Source organism: Pseudoliparis swirei, chromosome 21, assembly GCF_029220125.1.
Source record: "Pseudoliparis swirei isolate HS2019 ecotype Mariana Trench chromosome 21, NWPU_hadal_v1, whole genome shotgun sequence".
NCBI classification, from domain to species: Eukaryota; Metazoa; Chordata; class Actinopteri; order Perciformes; family Liparidae; genus Pseudoliparis; species Pseudoliparis swirei.
Window position 1 is genome coordinate 16,923,486 of NC_079408.1, and position 18,525 is coordinate 16,942,010.

Consider the following 18,525-nt stretch of genomic DNA (forward strand, 5'->3'; position numbering starts at 1 on the left):
GCGGGGGAAAAAGCAGCTTCTTTATGTCAAATTTAAAACAATATGTTTGTCGATCAATAAAAAATAAATAGTGTAAAATAAGTGTTTGCATAAATATTCACCCGATTTAAAGTGACAATTGATGTGTCAGGGGTTTCATCCATTTTTCTGCTACAATTACAACATGAAGACAAAAGAACATTCCAGTAACTCGGGGGAAGATCATTTAAAATTAAAAGTCAGAAGATCAAATTTAAGTCCAACTGACTGGACAGAGTTGAGTTAAATTCATCATTACGCCGGCCGTCTGATACCTCCGCCCTCTGAAGGAGTCACCAGCTTCAGTAGCTCAGATGGGAGAGACAGTGCAGACACCAACGGTCGAAGCTGGGAGAGGCGAAGAGAAAGCCCTTTGAGGAAAGCTCAAAAATGTGTGTGGGAGAGTCCAAGGTCCATTGGAAGACGAAGCTTTTTGTCCATCAGACTAGATGAACATCAAACACTTCACATTACCACAGACCGTGAAGCGTGGTCGCAGCATCACGGTGGTGGGATGCTCCTCAGCAGCAGACCCTGGAAGGCGTGTGAAGGTCGAGAGGAACATGAAGGCAGACAAATATCGACTGGAGCTGAAGAACGAAGAGAACGTCCTGATGTGAGCCATTACACAGACTCAGTGGGATCCACTAAATACTGACCTGAAGGGGCAGAATATGTATGCAATCATTTATTTTACCTTAAATATTTTTATTAGTTTACATTAGTTTGTAAAAATCCGTTTTTCACTTTGGTTTTAAAAGAGTTTTCTTATTCTATTTCGATAAAAAACAAATAAAAATGACACTGAGCATGATTTAAGTTTTTAAAAGCAACAAAAGGGGTGGAGGGTGAAAGGTGGTGCCTGTTCTCATGGATTCATGCAGTGCATGTGTTCCTAGCTCATGATAGCGTGACAATAACCAAAACATCATGAAGTTCTTCATAAGAGTCGTCATCAAACCTTCAGGTGTGGGCGGGATCGAGGCGGAGGCTGTGATGCTGGGTCAGCCAATCAGCATGGTGCTGCCTGAGGTGGTGGGATACAAGCTATCCGGGACCCCACACAAGTTCATCACCTCCACAGATATTGTCCTCACAGTGACTAAGGTAATGCAACCTGAACCCTTTTAACAGTGTAATAATCAAAGTAAAAGTGATGAATTGGAGATATGCAGAGTTGCTTTTGATTAGTCACAATCTGACATTGGCCCCTCTCCCTTTTGCTCTCAGCACCTCCGTGAGGTGGGTGTGGTGGGGAAGTTCGTGGAGTTCTTCGGCCCCAGCGTCGCTCAGCTGTCGATCGCCGACAGAGCCACCATCGCCAACATGTGTCCGGAGTACGGCGCCACGGCGGCCTTCTTTCCCGTGGATGACGTCAGCATCCAGTACCTGCAGCAGACCGGTGAGGGTGGAGCTGTGTGGAGGTACGGAGACATTAAAACCAAAGGACCTATCCATCACACTAAAAACTGTTTCCATTGCATACGCAGGGCGAGATGCAGAGAAGCAGGCGTACATCACAAAGTACCTGAAGGCGGTGGCCATGTTCAGAGACTACAACAATGTCTCCCAGGATCCAGACTTCACTCAGGTCAGACATGGAGCTGCATTTTGAAGTGTATAGTTTGACTAACAATGGCTTTTTAAAAGGTCAAATAGTGAACAGCCTGGTAGTGTGACTCCAAACACAACAATACATGACTTACTGTCTAGTAAGACAGTTTCAACTCCTCTACCGGTCAAAAGTTTTAGAACACAGAAAGACCTCCACTTTAAGGGTTGTTATTATGGCCGGTCTTCTTTGTTAAATGCCTTTTTCTTGCCATTATAAGACTTCCTGCAGTCCAGTCCTGGGTGTGGTGACGCTGTCTGTTCCAACACGGCTTCACACAGACAGTAATCAACTGAAGTGGAGACACCTGTAGGAAGTGTTTCACGGCTTCATTCACTTCCAGAACAGCTGCAAGTCGTTAACCCTTAATTACTGGTTCCCTGAAAAGGCCTTTTTGGAGAACTCTGACATTATTTTTCAGTTTTTGGGAACCTAAACTTTTAACCTCTGGCAGTTTGCCGATGACCTTTGTACAATTTCAGGTGATTCACTGGACTTTGAACTGCTTGAATTTAAATAAAAACTGGAGAGAATGGGGGTGTTCTAAAATTGTTGACAATTAGTGTTGATGTAAGCAGACCCGTGTGAATTGACCAATGATGAGAAAGGAGCCACCTCCTCCTCCAGCTCATCCTGTCTCCTCCTCCCTCAGGTGGTGGGTTTGGATCTGACCACCGTGGTGCCGTGCTGCAGTGGCCCCAAAAGACCTCAGGACAGAATCGCTGTGTCCGACATGAAGACTGACTTCGAAGCCTGCCTGGCAGCAAAGGTGTGTATCGCAACCGCGGGGGGTCATCACATGAGACCCCATCTCTTACAACCCCAATCCTGACTCAGCCACCTTCTTTTAACATGGTGACGAAGAAGAAAAGAAGGTTGACGTCTTTCTTCTTTAAAATGGGCGTTGCAGATAAATCTGTGTTTATTTTTTATGGTAACTTTCTTGATAATCATTTAGTATTAGACTTTAACTGTTAAAACGTGTCTTGTTCTTTTGTTGCTGCTTTTTTACTCAAAGTAATCTGAACATTTCTCAAAGTAAAGTACTGTGAATAGGATGGTTTGGTATACACTGTAACACTGAAGTGTGTGTGAAGCGACTCACTCCCCATTGCCCTCTGTCACTCTCAGCAAGGCTTCAAGGGCTTCCAGATGGCTCCGGAGCGTCACAACGCCGCGGTCCCCTTCCAGTTCAACGGGATAGAGTATTCACTGAGCCACGGCTCCGTGGTCATCGCCGCCATCACCAGCTGCACCAACACCAGCAACCCGTCTGTCATGCTGGGAGCAGGTGGGCGCAGCACTTCTCCTAAGGGGGAGGGAGGTGTATACTAACTCCTCACTTCTTATTGACTATTAAAGATTAATGCTCTTCTCTCAGGGCTCCTGGCAAAGAAAGCCATCGAGTGTGGTCTGAGCGTGAAGCCGTACATAAAGACCAGCCTGTCGCCGGGCAGTGGAGTGGTCACCTCCTACCTGAAGGAGAGCGGCGTGATGGACTACCTCTCTCAGCTAGGGTGAGACACTCGGTTCATTCCTTACTTAAATACACACACACTCAAACTAAATACATGGTCCACTTTCTAGCTATTTTTTCTTTTTTATCCAAAAATCAAACATCTGTTTGGTATTCAAACTGTGATGAACATTTTCAGTCTAAAAGACCATTTTAAAGTAGTTTCCCTCGTGATCCAGCAGAGGGCGGTCTAAACCTTCACACACTCTTGACTGTGTGCGCGCGTGTGTGTGTGTGTGTCATTTGAAACAGATTCTCTGAAAAGGTGCCCTGTTGGATATAGATTATACCTATATTCCTATTAATATATATATATATATGTGTTGTTCTTGACAACTAAGCAAACATCTGCTGAGAGACAAATAAGTCATTGTTATATTTAAAAAAAGTTTGCAGTAAGATACTCCTCATATCTTGGTATCCAAATGTAAGGGATCAGAAACCTCAATATCTAACATTGGGGACCGTATATGTCACATAATTGCACAGTATGGATGTTGAATGTCACAACTATGTTACCGACTATGATGATGAACGTCTGTTCTTTCTAATCCACTGAGTTCTGAACTTTGACTCTGTGATTAACTTAATTAGTATCAAGTATCTGTCACCTTTCACTAAGCTGATTCACAACATGGATTGTAGTGTGCACACACACACACACACACACGCACACACACGCACACGCACACACATTGAAGAGTGTTCCCGTAGTGAGGGAAGAGGAAATGCTTTCTGAAGCCACTGAAAGGAAGAAACTGTGCTGAAAATAGTTGTTTAATGTTGACGCATTTGACACAATGAAAAAGTCGACAATTGTGCTGTCGTTGACATTCCTTCTGTATTCAATCAAAGAGTAAAACATCCTTTCATAAGTCGAGGCTTTAAACTGCACAACTCTGTTGTTTTTGCTTTCATGTGAAACTTGTGAGGGACTTCCTGTTTAAAATCCAGTAAACAAACAATGTTGTGACGCAGCAGGCAGATGATAATAGTAAGAAGACACCGTGCTGCTCACCTTGTAAACAACCCTGTTGTCTCTCCGCTCAGCTTCGAGGTGGTGGGCTACGGCTGCATGACCTGCATAGGGAACAGTGGGCCGCTGCCAGAGCCGGTAGTGGAGGCCGTGACTCAGGTACCAGGAGGCTGTTTCCAAATCCCATCAGCAACATTTCAAATTCTTCTTTTCTCTTCCTCCGTTTCTCTCCTTTGTTTAGCGATGTAGATGAACTGTAATACGATGACATCATCCTCCTCCTCTCACCTTGAGGCGTTTCCATTGGTTTGTGTTCCAGGGAGATCTGGTTGCAGCAGGGATCCTCTCAGGAAACAGGAACTTTGAAGGGCGAGTGCACCCCAACACCAGAGCCAACTACCTGGCCTCCCCTCCGCTCGTCATCGCCTACGCCATCGCCGGCACCGTGAGGATCGACTTTGAGACCGAGCCTATCGGTGAGTCGGCGTGTTGTGACACGCGCTGAGAAAACAAACGCCTACGAATGTTTAGCCGTTTGAAGTCTGCGCTGAAGAAGCTCCAGGTGGCGTTAGCATAACACGGCAGAATCCACAGCCATCCGCTGGTGGGCCGCTTTGCATTGTGGGTAATGTAGGTAGCAGGTTTCGTCGAGGAAGAAGGATGCATGGAATCAAAAAAGATAACCCTGGTTCCTGTTTTTTTACTTTAAAGAAGAGCAATTGATCACTTTTTTAATAAGTAGTGTTTGAAGTTCACTCTGTTTTGAATGCTTTTGTGCTGCTGCTTTGCAAAGATGGCGTCTCTGAACTGTGGTTAACCTCTAACGTAGAAGCCATCAGACAAGTAAACATAGAGACTTTAGTCATTTAATGCTGATTAACATGAAGTGATCCAACCAGATGGTCATGACTCTGAGAGACGTGGGCCGGGTTCCCACACTGATGGACACTTAAGAACTGTTCTTAAAGTGAGCACCAAGGCTCTGAGCCTCTGAACCAAGTCAGATTAATCATTACACATGTAGTCCAGGGCTCCAGACTAACTTTTTTTACTAGGAGCACAGTGGCCCCTAACTTAAAATTTTAGGGGCGCAAGCAGAAAATTTAGGGGCGCACACAGGGTTTTTCCTGGGTCAAAAAATGTTTGCGCGCTGTGCGCGCACCGTCTATTCGTGCAGGTCCAGCTGTTGAGTGAGTGATCAGCAGCTGGCCGCTCGGTCCATTCACGCACCTCACAGTTGTGTATTGATCAGACAAGAAGACACGCTTATCAACTCCAATGTTTCCCCTACTATTATAACAGGGGGAAATCTCCACCCGCCACTCTGTAATTTTCATCTACCCCCCCCCCCCCCCCGTCACAAATTCTCGGCTCGCGTGACAGAGCGATGCGTACCGACATCAAGTTCGTAGTTTTTAATCGCAGACTTTTTTGCCTTAGGCGCTCGGGATTTGTCATAGGCGCTCGGGAAAGCGCTTAGGCGCGCCCAAATTTTCTCTGCAGGAAAAACCCTGACACACTATAAATCGACTTGCAAAGTTTTCTCATCATTTTTACTGTATTACTGATAAATAATTTGACAATATACAATCTTATGCCTGTTTGCCTTCATGAACTGCAAAACATTCACAACAGAGAACTCTTCAGAAGTTACTGTATTGAGTTTAAACATATTTTAAGAGAAAACATACCTTGAGCATGTGCATGTTGCACTTCGATGTGGCCAATCAAAACATTTGTTGGTTTCAAGAGATGCACCGATCAGGTTTTTGGTGCCGATCACCGATCACTGAAATCAGTATCTGCCGATCACCGATAATACCGATCACTGAAATCAGTATCTGCCGATTACCGATCACCGATCACTGAAATCAGTATCTGCCGATCCGATAATACCAATCACCGATCACGGTGTTGATTGAAGCATTCTATTTATTGTGTAGCATTATTGCCTAGGACTATGAGGAAATACATATATAAAGCAACTCAAACATTAAAGAAATTACCGATTTCTTTAAACATTTAGGACTTTTACTTTGAAAAATGTCCTAATTGATACATTAAAATTGTTTGATTGCTATTGTAGGGGATTTCAGATATGTATGGAACACATCTGCATCATTCATTTCCTGGAACTCTTGGGGAAATCTATATACAGGACTTTTCTTAACATACAAAAGACTGACTAATTTTTATAAACGCTTCCTTGGTCCAGTAAAAATGTTTTAATGTTAGCATAATTTAAGCTAAATCTCAGACACTATCTATAAAGATACAACATCAGTTCATTGTTTACTTTTATATGTTAGTGTATGATTTGTCGACATCTTATTTTGATAAACGGATGTTGTTTCACGTGGTTCTTTCCGCTAACTTTGCAAAACCGGATGTTGTCACTTAAATCCTTCCGCTAACTTTATCAAAATCCTCGCGCGCTCCTGATGGAATGTGTTTACCGTGAGCATCAGTCTCTAGGGGCAGACATGTGAGAGTCGGCTGAGTTGACCCAGAGATTCAACTCGGGGGACGGGGACGCCGCTCGGTGGTGAGGATCCCCTCGTGGACCTCTCACTCTGCGGCCCTCGCCCTCGTTGTGTCTCGGTTGCGGTGCGCCTCTTTTCACACATTAGCCCCCCCCCCTCTCACACACAGGCCAGCCTTCTTCTTTTTCGGTTTTCGTCGCCTTTCTTCTTCTTCTGGAGTTAATGTCGGTTAGCAAACCAGTCATTCAGGCATTACCGCTAACTATAGTGGGCTGAAGTGTAGAACAAGTTTGTAAGCAACAAAAATATTTAATAACAAAAAAAGAAATCTGCTAATTTACTGGTCGCGCATGCGCGAGTTGATGAAAAATTTACTCGCACTGTGTCTAATTTTAGGCGCAAAATGCGACCATTTGGTCGCAGTCTGGAGCCCTGTAGTCTGTGCAGAGGCTGCAGGGTGTTTGGGGATTTAAAGCTAAACGATTGTGTCATCATGTGATGTGACTGAGTTGACATTTATAAAGATGGCTTGTTCTGTGGTTGTGAGACTCACTCATTGCCGCAGAGCAGTCTGAATGTCAGTTTCAGTCCTTCTGGGAGCAGCTTCTCATCTCAACCTAAAATGGTGTTTTATGTTTGGTTGTTTGTTTGTTTTAAGAGAAAACATTAAAACTACAGTGAGAGTAATGACACAAACACGGTCTACAGGTGCGTTTGACGATATCTCAGGAGCGCTTTCTTCAAGGCACATGTTGTTTTACCACTCTGTCCATAAGTCTCCTCTCAACGCTCACCACTCATCCCCGTTTGTCCTCGCCATCTACCGCCTTCCTACTTTTCACCTTCACCCTTTCTCTGAGTTCCTTTTCTTTATCTGGAGCATCCTAGAGTTTTGTGCCATCCTTTGTACGGCTCCCTTTGAAACACTTTAGCCCAGTGAAGTGAACTCTGTCGTGTCTCCTGTATTTATGTATGTTATACTGGAGCAGAGGGAGAAGCTCATGGGTGTTGGTGTAATGTTACATTTAGTTTGATGCTTTACTTCTGGTCCAAGTGTGGGAATGAAACCAGCGTATTATTCTGCACGCTGTGTTTGAGATGTGGGATTCTGTGTGGAACTGATTCAGATTTTTCCAGATGAGAGTAAATTTAAATGATGCAAAAGAGTTTATATTATCAATGTTTTGAAACGAGGCATTTAATAGACTCAATCTGATATGTTTTGTTTGATTAGGGAGGATCCACTTCAATTCAGTTTATTTATCGCTCAATATTACAAAACCCTACGAGACGTGAAGTCACAAAGACTCCGGGGAGGAAGCAGAGTTAGTAATGTGATGGAGAGATGAAAATTCATCCATAAGAGAGAAGAGGAGATAGGTGCTCAGTGTATCCTAAACGTCCTCCAGCAGCCTATCAGCCTATAGCAGCATCTCCAGGTCTGGACCAGGTGAACCTGGTTCAACCCGAACTATAAGACCATCAAGAGGAAAGTCTTCAGTCGACATGAGGTGACTGTCTGCCTCCACCAGGACTGAAGGTGAAGCTGGTTCCATAAAAGAGGAGGAGCTTGATAACCGAAGGCTCACTTGTATTTGTTGACTGGCCAGAGACTAATGGTAAAAATGTGGAGCTCCTTGTACTTTTGTTTTTTGGAGCCAGTTCATCGATAGAAATGGTGGTTTGAATCCAACTTTGGTTTGTATATGTTGAGGCCCAGCTGAGGTCCTCTGTGAAGGTTCTTGCTAGTGATGCTTACCTTTGAGCCTGGCCTTGGACCCACGACCCTTTCAGCAGTGTTCTTGTGGAGGCAGCCATGGATCCTCTGAAGCCAACCTCCGTGGCAGGATCTGCTCTTTCCACACACTCTGGCATCTGTGTCCACATTAAGCTCTGTGTATTTCGGCTGCGTGGGAGGACCTGGGCGTGCCCTTGTGTGCTTCCTCTCTGGCTCATGCTTGTTTTTGCAGGAAGAGAGGATGTATTTGATGTTGTTGTTGACTGGGTTTGTCTTAGATGGAGACCTTGTGTAAAGCCAGAGGCCACGACAACAACCACAGGAGCAAACTCGACTGTACAAACCAGAGTTTGGCAGCAAGTTTGTCAAGTCTTCAGGCCGTGCCGGTTTCTTCTCTCAGCTGCTTGGCTTGGTTGGCATTACTGAGATTTGTATCATAACAGCTTCTGGTTCACCGGTCTCATAGACTTAGATCTGCAGACCATACATCAAGTTATGACCTGTGTATTAGGTCTGAAGAGAGGCTGCCTTAACTCTCTGTGTTCATGATTTGGGGTTGGAAATGATAAGAACATTTGATAACAACTTTTCATGTGAGAGTTCAATCTTTTCGCACTCGTATTTGTCTTGATGTATAACATGTAGTTTGACACTGTCCTCTGGTACCCTCTGTAGCCGTTAATTCTGAAGGCAAAGAGATCTTCCTGAGAGACATCTGGCCCACACGGGATGAGATCCAGGCCGTGGAGAGGACGTTCGTCATCCCATCCATGTTCAAAGAGGTCTACGAGAAGATTGAGGTAGTGTAGACGGCAGTCTGTTGTGTACTGTAGATGTGTGGTTGATCATGAATCTGACTGTTGTTTTGATGACATGAGTCTGACTGTTCTGTTGATGACTCGAGTATGACTGTTGTTTTGATGACATGAGTCTGACTGTTGTGTTGTTGACATGTGTCTGACTTGTGTTGATGATATAAGTATGACTGTTGTGTTGTTGCAGAAAGTCAATGAACGCTGGAACGCTCTGGTTGCTCCCACTGACAAGCTGTACGCCTGGGACCCCAAGTCCACCTACATCAAGTCCCCACCCTTCTTTGATGGTTTGGTAAATACACACATTAAAACTACTAGAATAGCTTGTGTCCAAGGCTGCAATTATTAAAATACTAGTAATGTTCGTTTCCTTTTAATGTGCTCATGATGACCCAGAGAATTGTCTTTTTTCAACTCGTGGCAGAATGGCAACGAAAACATTTGTTTATTCAAATGAACTTGTTTCCCCAGTGGACCAGAGGTGTGGAAAACAGGAAATGTCAAATCTGTTGTTGTACTCATTGAAATGAATCCTCCTTTCATCCTATTGAACCTGTGTGAGTTCATATTAACACTCACGTGGATTCAATAAGTAGCTGTTTTCTTGCAGATTGTTTGACAATTTGAGTTATTATGACTTGCAAATGCAACAAAAAGGTTGTCGCACATTCTATTTAATTATTATCATTACGCTTTTCTTTTTCAAATAATACAATTAAAATTTAAAAAATAGTTTGGATTATGTTAACGTCTACACACACAATTGCTGCCCTGAACTTCCACACCTCTGCTGTTACTGATGGATGGAAGATTGTACTTTATTGATCTCACATTGGGAAATGATTGTGTTGCTGCAGGTTGTTGAGACGCCCAGGAACTGTAAATATTCATATCAACACACTAGAAGACTAGAACGGGCACTCGGTAGAGCGCATACCTTCGCATATCACAAGATTGGGCATTGAATTATGAACATTTTGGCATTAGTTGCATGCCAATTGGACAAAAATGTATCGTGCTATGGTAAAAAAAAAGGATTTTGACCTTTCCTTGACCTTTGACCCCAAAATCTAATCAAATGGTCCCCGGATAATAACCAATCATCCCACCAAATTCCATGTGATTCAAGAAGATTTGACCTGTTCATGACCTTTGACCTTGACCTTTGACCCGATCGATCCCAAAATCTAATCAACTGGTCCCCGGATAATAAACAATCATCCCACCAAATTTCATGCGATTCGGTTCAATACTTTTTGAGTTTTGCGAATAACACGCATACAAATAAATAAATAAATACACGGCGATCAAAACATAACCTTCCGGCATTTTCAATGCGAAGGTAATAATGAAGAATATATCAGAATACATTATAAAAATACCCAACTGCTGTAATTGTTTCGTGCTCTTTATTCAGACCATGGAGCTGCAGCCTCCCAAGTCCATCCATGACGCCTGCGTGCTGCTGAACCTGGGCGACTCGGTCACCACCGACCACATCTCGCCTGCAGGGAACATCGCCAGGAACAGCTCTGCAGCGCGCTACCTCACCAGCAGAGGGTGAGCCACCACACGGCAGACTGGGAAAGGTTCCTCTACCTTCTAATGTCCATGGATGGGAAAGGTTCCTCTACCTTCTAATGTCCATGGACGGGAAAGGTTCCTCTACCTTCTAATGTCCATGGACGGGAAAGGTTCCTCTACCTTCTGATGTCCATGGACGGGAAAGGTTCCTCTACCTTCTAATGTCCATGGACGGGAAAGGTTCCTCTACTTTCTAATGTCCATGGACGGGAAAGGTTCCTCTACCTTCTGATGTCCATGGACAGGAAAGGTTCCTCTACCTTCTGATGTCCATGGACGGGAAAGGTTCCTCTACTTCCTAATGTCCATGGACAGGAAAGGTTCCTCTACCTTCTGATGTCCATGGACGGGAAAGGTTCCTCTACCTTCTAATGTCCATGAACGGGAAAGGTTCCTCTACTTCCTAATGTCCATGGACGGGAAAGGTTCCTCTACTTTCTAATGTCCATGGACAGGAAAGGTCCCTCTACCTTCTTATGTCCATAGACGGGAAAGGTTCCTCTACTTCCTAATGTCCATGGACAGGAAAGGTTCCTCTACCTTCTAATGTCCATGAACGGGAAAGGTTCCTCTACTTTCTAATGTCCATGGACAGGAAAGGTTCCTCTACCTTCTAATGTCCATGGACGGGAAAGGTTCCTCTACCTTCTGATGTCCATGGACAGGAAAGGTCCCTCTACCTTCTGATGTCCATGGACAGGAAAGGTCCCTCTACCTTCTTATGTCCATGGACAGGAAAGGTCCCTCTACCTTCTGATGTCCATAGACGGGAAAGGTTCCTCTACTTCCTAATGTCCATGGACGGGAAAGGTTCCTCTACCTTCTAATGTCCATGAACGGGAAAGGTTCCTCTACTTTCTAATGTCCATGGATGGGAAAGGTTCCTCTACCTTCTGATGTCCATGGACAGGAAAGGTCCCTCTACCTTCTTATGTCCATGGACAGGAAAGGTCCCTCTACCTTCTGATGTCCATAGACGGGAAAGGTCCCTCTACCTTCTGATGTCCATAGACGGGAAAGGTTCCTCTACTTCCTAATGTCCATGGACGGGAAAGGTTCCTCTACCTTCTAATGTCCATGGACAGGAAAGGTTCCTCTACCTTCTAATGTCCATGGACGGGAAAGGTTCCTCTACCTTCTGATGTCCATGGACGGGAAAGGTCCCTCTACCTTCTGATGTCCATGGACAGGAAAGGTCCCTCTACCTTCTGATGTCCATGGACAGGAAAGGTCCCTCTACCTTCTTATGTCCATGGACGGGAAAGGTTCCTCTACCTTCTGATGTCCTTCACTTATGTTGTACCTCTCCATTGAAGCTCTCCGTCTCTCTCTCGACAGCTTGAGCCCTCGGGACTACAACTCCTACGGCTCGCGGCGAGGTAATGACGCCGTCATGGCCAGAGGGACGTTTGCCAACATCCGCCTCTTTAACAAGTTCATGAACAAGCAGGCGCCACAGACCATTCACCTGCTGACCGGAGAGACGGTCAGCATGCCTCGAACGCTTTCTGTGACCTCACATCATGGACTCTTACATGAGGACTAACACTTGTATATGTTTGTCCAGCTGGACGTGTTTGAAGCTGCAGAGCGATACCAGCAGTCCGGCGTCCCTCTGCTGATTCTAGCAGGGAAAGAGTACGGCTCCGGCAGCTCCAGAGACTGGGCCGCCAAGGGCCCCTTCCTTCTGGTAAGAGGCCTTCTTCTTCTAAGATGGCGCCGTGCCAACGGCTGCCTGTCGCAGTAGCTGCCCATATGCTTTTTATTTTCTTGTCTTTTTTTCCACTTTTCCTCTCTTTTTCTTTTCCTTTTCTTTCACGTTGGTCTAAGTTACGGTCGGACAATGGACAGTAACTACTTTTTTCCCGTGGCTTTTGTTCACTTTGTCGTTTGTATCGGAGAGCCACGACAAACAATGACTGGGACCGTTGTTTACTCGCGCGCTCAGCTGATTGCGCTGTGCAGGCCGCAGCTTCTGCCTGGAGACAGACCTGTGATCCCGGTGGAGCTACGGAGAAGAGCTCGCGGCTGTAGATCTGGCGTCATGAGGAGGGCAAAAACGAGGAGATACAAACCCTCGGTACCGGCGATCATAACGGGGAACGTGAGGTCTTTGGCGAATAAGACGGATGAGCTCGGCGCGCTGGTAATGACGGAGGATCTTCCGTGAGAGCAGCCTCTTGTGTTTTACTGAGACGTGGCTGCACGCGGACTTTCCGGATCACAGCGCATCTGTGCCCGGCTTCAGGACTGTTCGGGCGTTCAGAGACGCTATACAGAGCGGTAAGAAGAGAGGGGGCGGGATCGCTGTCGATCTCTTCACTGGTTACCGGTGGCTGCCCGCATCCGCTTCAAAACACTGGTTCTGGCGTACCGTGCTCTAAACGGATCGGGCCCTGTCTACATCCGGGATATGGTCACACCGTACACTCCGGCACGTTCGCTCCGCTCGGCAACAGCCAATCGTCTTGTGCCTCCTGCACCTCGAGCTAACCACTCGAAATCCAGACTGTTTGCTGTCCTGGCTCCTCAGTGGTGGAACGAGCTCCCCACTGACAGCAGAAAGTCTCTACATCTTCCGCCTGAGACTGAAAACACATCTTTTCCGACTATATCTGGATTAAAACACAGATTTGCACTTCAGTGGCACTGGGATGGCACTTATTGTGGTGCTTTTGTGGTTCGACTGAGTTGAGGAAGTGTTGCTTCCTGTGTTCTTGTTGTTCTTGGTTTATACTCTAGGTTGAAATGCACTTATTGGAAGTCGCTTTGGATAAAAGCGTCTGCTAAATGACATGTAATGTAATGTAATGTAATTAGGGCTGCAACAACGAATCGATAAAAATCGATTATTAAAATAGTTGGCAACGAATTTCATTATCGATTCGTTGTGTCGCGCGATTATTACGGCGCTCAATAAGTCACAAAGTTGAGTTGAGCGCAGAGCGGCGCAGGGGAAACAAGAGCGGAGGGAGAGACGGAATGCTGCGTTGTGAGAGCCAATCAGCGCTGAGCTGCTCCTCTGTTGATGAATCTAATTGGCTGCTGCTGCTCACGTGGCGCTGGATGCGGAAGTCATTCACGTCGTCGGAGACATTCACGGAGCTAAGTGCGCCTCCGGGTGACGTTATGACCCCAGACACCAGGGCGCTACATGTCACGACGTGTGTGGCATTTCCACAAGAGTATAACGTAGAAAACGTGGTTATTTATTCCATGGCGGATAGCGGGAAATATTTTTCCACGGAGAAAGGCAACGGAGATAAGCCACGACGCTGTGAGCGCTGCGCGTGCAGACAGCATTTAACGGAGCGGAGCAGCGCGTGCGCTCTGATCGCTCTTTTAATGAAGTATCGATACTAAAAATATGCTAAATCACATCGTTTTTAACGTACGGGTACTTCGTTAGTATCGCTACACCGTGCAGCGTGACAGCAGCAGATGTAGCGGACTAACATTCAAGCTAACCTAACTTCCCAAATGCTGTGGACATCTGAACGCTGATTGGCCGAGACGCGACACGTCCATCAAAGATGTTTTATTGCGAAGAGCACCACTTCACATTTTTTCCGCGTCTCACTGCAATCTCAACGGCAGCGGGCCAGGTGAAAAAAATAATAAATCGGAACGCGTCTCTGATATTGTTCAGGGGGCGGAGCCACATGGGGACCACTGCTCAGGAGAGGAAAGCTGTCAGTCTGTTTGTGACGGTTCATCCACATGCTGGCCAGTGAACAGGGTTCATCACCATGGTGACCAGTGGATCTCCAGGACCTTTCCATGACTTTCCATGATTAAACATTTTGTGAACTTTCTATACGTGACAACGTGAGAAGATGTAGTATTTAAAATAACAATGAGAATTCCAAAGCATACCGTATATATACCGTGTAAATTAACATTTGAATAAAACAAATTTGCATTACTTTTCCAAATATTTTGGGATTTTATTTTTTTCAATTACTTTTATAGGTCTGCTTATAGCCATTTAAAAACTCCATGACTTTTCCAGGTTTTCCATGACCGTACGGACCCTGTTTTGAATAAAGGGTTGAAAATTAAAGTTTTTGTTTTTTATCCGATTAATCGATTAATCGATAAAATAATCAACCGATTAATCGATTATCAAAATAATCGTTAGTTGCAGCCCTAAATGTAATGTGAATGAACGGTGGTGCCATCCCGACCATGTGTGCGTGAAGGAGCGCTTCTGTAGCCCGAACATTGAACTGTTGGCCGTGGGGATGCGCCCATATTATTTGCCGAGGGAGTTCACGTCCGCCATTGTGGTTGTCGTTTACGTGCCACCATCGGCTGACGCTGAGGAAGCTGTGGACACCATCCACTCCACTGTGTCTGCTCTGCTGAATCAACAGCCTGGAGCATTCATGGCTATCACTGGTGACTTTAACCACACCACACTGGATAAAGCTCTGCCAACCTTCCATCAGTATATAGACTGCCCAACAAGGAACAATAAAACTCTGGACTTGCTGTATGCTAATACAAAGGATGCATACAGTGCCACTGCCCTTCCCCCCCTCGGCAGGTCTGATCATGACCTGGTCCGGCTGACACCAGGTATGTTCCTCTGGTGAAGAGGCTGTGACAACCAGGACTGTGAGGAGGTGGTCTCTGGAGGCTAACGACGCTCTGCAGGACTGCTTCGAGTCGACGGACTGTGATGTGCTGTGTGGACCGCATGGGGAGGACATCAACAGGATGACCGACTGCATCACGGAATACATCAAGTTCTGTGAACACACCACCATCCCATCACGGACTGTGCGCTGCTTCCCCAACAACAAGCCCTGGATCACCAGGGACCTGAAGGCGCTTCTTAACATGAAAGCTGCTTTCAGGTCTGGAGACAGGAGGAGCTGAGGAGGCCCAGCGCAACCTAAAGGTGAAGCTCAGGAGGCAAGGACTCCTACAGGAGGAAGCTGGAGGCCAAACTCCAGCTGAACAACACAAGGGAGGTGTGGTCTGGCATGAAGCAGATAACTGGCTTCAAGGTGGGAGGAGACAGCCAGGGGCTCCTGGAGGGCCCTCCCCTGTTGAGCTGCACATCCACCGAGCCCTCAACATCAATGGGCGCAAGAGTTACCCTCTCTCTGTGACTACTGACCAGGTGAGAAGACAGCTGGAGAAACTACTCCAGCGCAAGGCGGAAGGTCCTGATGGCATCAGCCCCAGGGTCCTAAAGACCTGCGCCACCCAGCTGTCTGGTGTCCTGCAGCGCCTCTTCAACCTCAGCCTGAGGCTGGGGGAAGTCCCGGTGCTGTGGAAGACGTCGTGCCTGGTCCCTGTCCCCAAGAAGTCAACACCATCTGGCCTCAACGACTACCGACCGGTCGCCCTCACCTCCCATGTGATGAAGGTGCTGGAGAGGCTGGTCTTGGCCCACCTCCGGCCGCAGGTGAAATCATCGCTGGACCCTCTGCAATTTGCTTACCAGCCTCATGTGGGAGTGGACGACGCCATCATCTACCTGCTGCAACGAGCTCAGTCGCACCTGGATGGAACCGGTGTCTCTGTGAGAGTCACTCAGTGCGTTTACATGATGGTATAATTCGAATCTTGCTTTAGTCGGACTCTGCTATCTTTTGGGGGATCTGCTGTTATCCCAATATACATGGCAGTGAGTGATTAGAATCATTGGCCTTTGAAAGCATGTCATATCCGATACGATAGGTTGCGCTGTTTTCATTACAACTCGTGGTGATACAGCCATTTCCGCTTGACCTCTTCACCACAACCAACAACAACAACATTTTGAGAAAGATGGCGAACAGAGAGCGAGGCGAAGCTACATCCCTCTACTATTCTTGCATGATGTTAATAGGAGTACAGCGAATGCAAATGGCGCTATTGGCGTTGTTTGTTTTTCTGCCGGCCAGGCTCCCGGCAGTGACAACTTATCGTCTCTTTCAACTTCCGGGTCACGACATGGGAGGGAGGAGGGAGGGAGGAGGGCGGCGGGATCTCAAGCATGCGCAAAGACGCAAAGTCCAGTTCCTAATCCAATTCACCGTTACGTGCCGCGATAGTCGAATTATCAACCGGATCGGATCGAATTATCCAGGGTGTTAATCGGATCGTATTCGGACCGCACAGTCGAACAAAGGTGTTTACATGAAACGGATAATTCGATTTCAGTCCGACTAAGCCAGTTATTCGAATGCATGTAAACACGGTCACTTTCTTTGACTTCTCCAGTGCATTTAACACCATCCAGCCACTGCTGCTGAGTGAGAAGCTGCGGGTGGTCGGTGTGGACGCGTCCACCATCTCCTGGATCACTGACTACCTCACAGGCAGACCACAGTTTGTCAGAATGGGCCGTGTGCTGTCTGGAACGGTGGTCAGTGATGTTGGAGCCCCACAGGGAACTGTTCTGTCTCCCTTCCTCGTCACCCTGTACACCAGTGACTTCCAGTACAACACGGAGTCATGCCATCTGCAGAAGTACTCTGATGACTCTGCAGTGGTCGGGTGTATTAGGGATGGACGGGAGGAGGAGGACAGGGCAGTGGTGGCGACTTTGTAAAGTGGGCGATGAGATCCACCTGCGGCTGAGCGTGGCCAAGACCAGAGAGATGGTGGTGGACTTCAGGAGGAAGAGCTCCTCCCCCTCTGAGTGTCCTGGGAGTGGACGTGGACATGGTGGAGGAGGACCAGTACCTGGTGGAGGAGGACCAGTACCTGGTGGAGGAGGACCAGTACCTGGGCGTCTCCATCGACAGCCGACTGAACTGGAAGGCCAACATCAACGCTGTGTACAAGAAGGGGAGGAGTCGACTCTTTTTCCTGAGAAAGCTTCGATCCTTCAACGTGTGCAGCAAGATGCTGGAGTTATTCTACCAGTCGGTTGTGGCCAGTGTGCTGCACTTTGCCATTGTCTGCTGGGGGAGCAGCATCGGAGCCGGTGACACCAGCCGTCTAACAGACTGGTTAGGAAGGCTGGCTCCATCATCGGCTGCCAGCTGGAGCACCTGGAACAGGTGGTGGAGAGGAGGACGTTGAAGAAACTGCTGTCCATATTGGACAACCCGGACCACCCAGACCACCCTCTCCACCCGGACCATCCTCTCCACCACCTCCTACAGGGACAGAGGAGTACTTTCTCCAGACGTCTCCTCACGCTCCGCTGCCACAAGGACAGATACAGGAGAACATGCCGACGGCTATGAGGCTCTATAACAGATCACCTCTTGCCAAATCCTAGTGCAATAACTGTAATAATAACTTCATATTTACATGATGTTGATCTGCACTTCACACATTTCATTTATTTACACTACACACAAATTCATTTTCATTTACACTACACACATACACACTTTGCATTTTGCACACTGTCTATATTTAATATTTTTATATTTAAGTTAATTTTACACTGCAGTCATTAGTATTGTATTGTGTATCAGAAACAGGTTTATTGCCAAAGAATGTTTTCACAAACAAACGAGGAACTTTTTTTGGCGGAAGGTGCAAGATTCGCGCACCAAGACACCGAGGCGCCGTCATGGCGCCATCTTGGAAAGGGTGGATGAAAGATGACAGCATAACATGAGGGAAGAGGCGAGAAAAGAAAAAGCCACCCCGACTATGCCCCTAGAGGGGTACAGTGTGGGAGCAGGAGAAACAAAAAACAACATTGCACATAAGCACATACATCTTAGACATGACTTGCAACGAGTAGGAAGGGGGGGAGGGGAGGTAAGCCAAAGACTGGGCGATAGCCCCGCCATTGGGGGCAGAAGGTAACCAGCACCGACAA

The 18,525-nt window shown here is 46.7% G+C and overlaps 1 protein-coding gene across 2 annotated transcripts in view; it reads left to right on the forward strand.

Moving 5' to 3' along the window:
- aco1 (aconitase 1, soluble) overlaps window positions 1-18,525 on the forward strand; it is a 28,306-nt gene that overhangs the window by 3,600 nt on the left and 6,181 nt on the right. Inside the window, exons 7-20 of one of the 2 annotated variants that reach the window (XM_056443202.1) lie at window positions 986-1,125; window positions 1,249-1,420; window positions 1,509-1,609; window positions 2,283-2,399; window positions 2,762-2,921; window positions 3,012-3,147; window positions 4,197-4,281; window positions 4,442-4,598; window positions 9,019-9,143; window positions 9,346-9,450; window positions 10,576-10,718; window positions 12,081-12,228; window positions 12,310-12,432; window positions 14,392-14,669. In XM_056443202.1, coding sequence (XP_056299177.1) covers window positions 986-1,125; window positions 1,249-1,420; window positions 1,509-1,609; window positions 2,283-2,399; window positions 2,762-2,921; window positions 3,012-3,147; window positions 4,197-4,281; window positions 4,442-4,598; window positions 9,019-9,143; window positions 9,346-9,450; window positions 10,576-10,718; window positions 12,081-12,228; window positions 12,310-12,432; window positions 14,392-14,526 — 1,847 coding nt within the window. In that variant the 3' untranslated portion in view covers window positions 14,527-14,669. Of the gene's footprint in view, window positions 1-985; window positions 1,126-1,248; window positions 1,421-1,508; window positions 1,610-2,282; window positions 2,400-2,761; window positions 2,922-3,011; window positions 3,148-4,196; window positions 4,282-4,441; window positions 4,599-9,018; window positions 9,144-9,345; window positions 9,451-10,575; window positions 10,719-12,080; window positions 12,229-12,309; window positions 12,433-14,391; window positions 14,670-18,525 lie in introns of those variants that run through there. The other variant, XM_056443201.1, reaches the window with a different exon arrangement.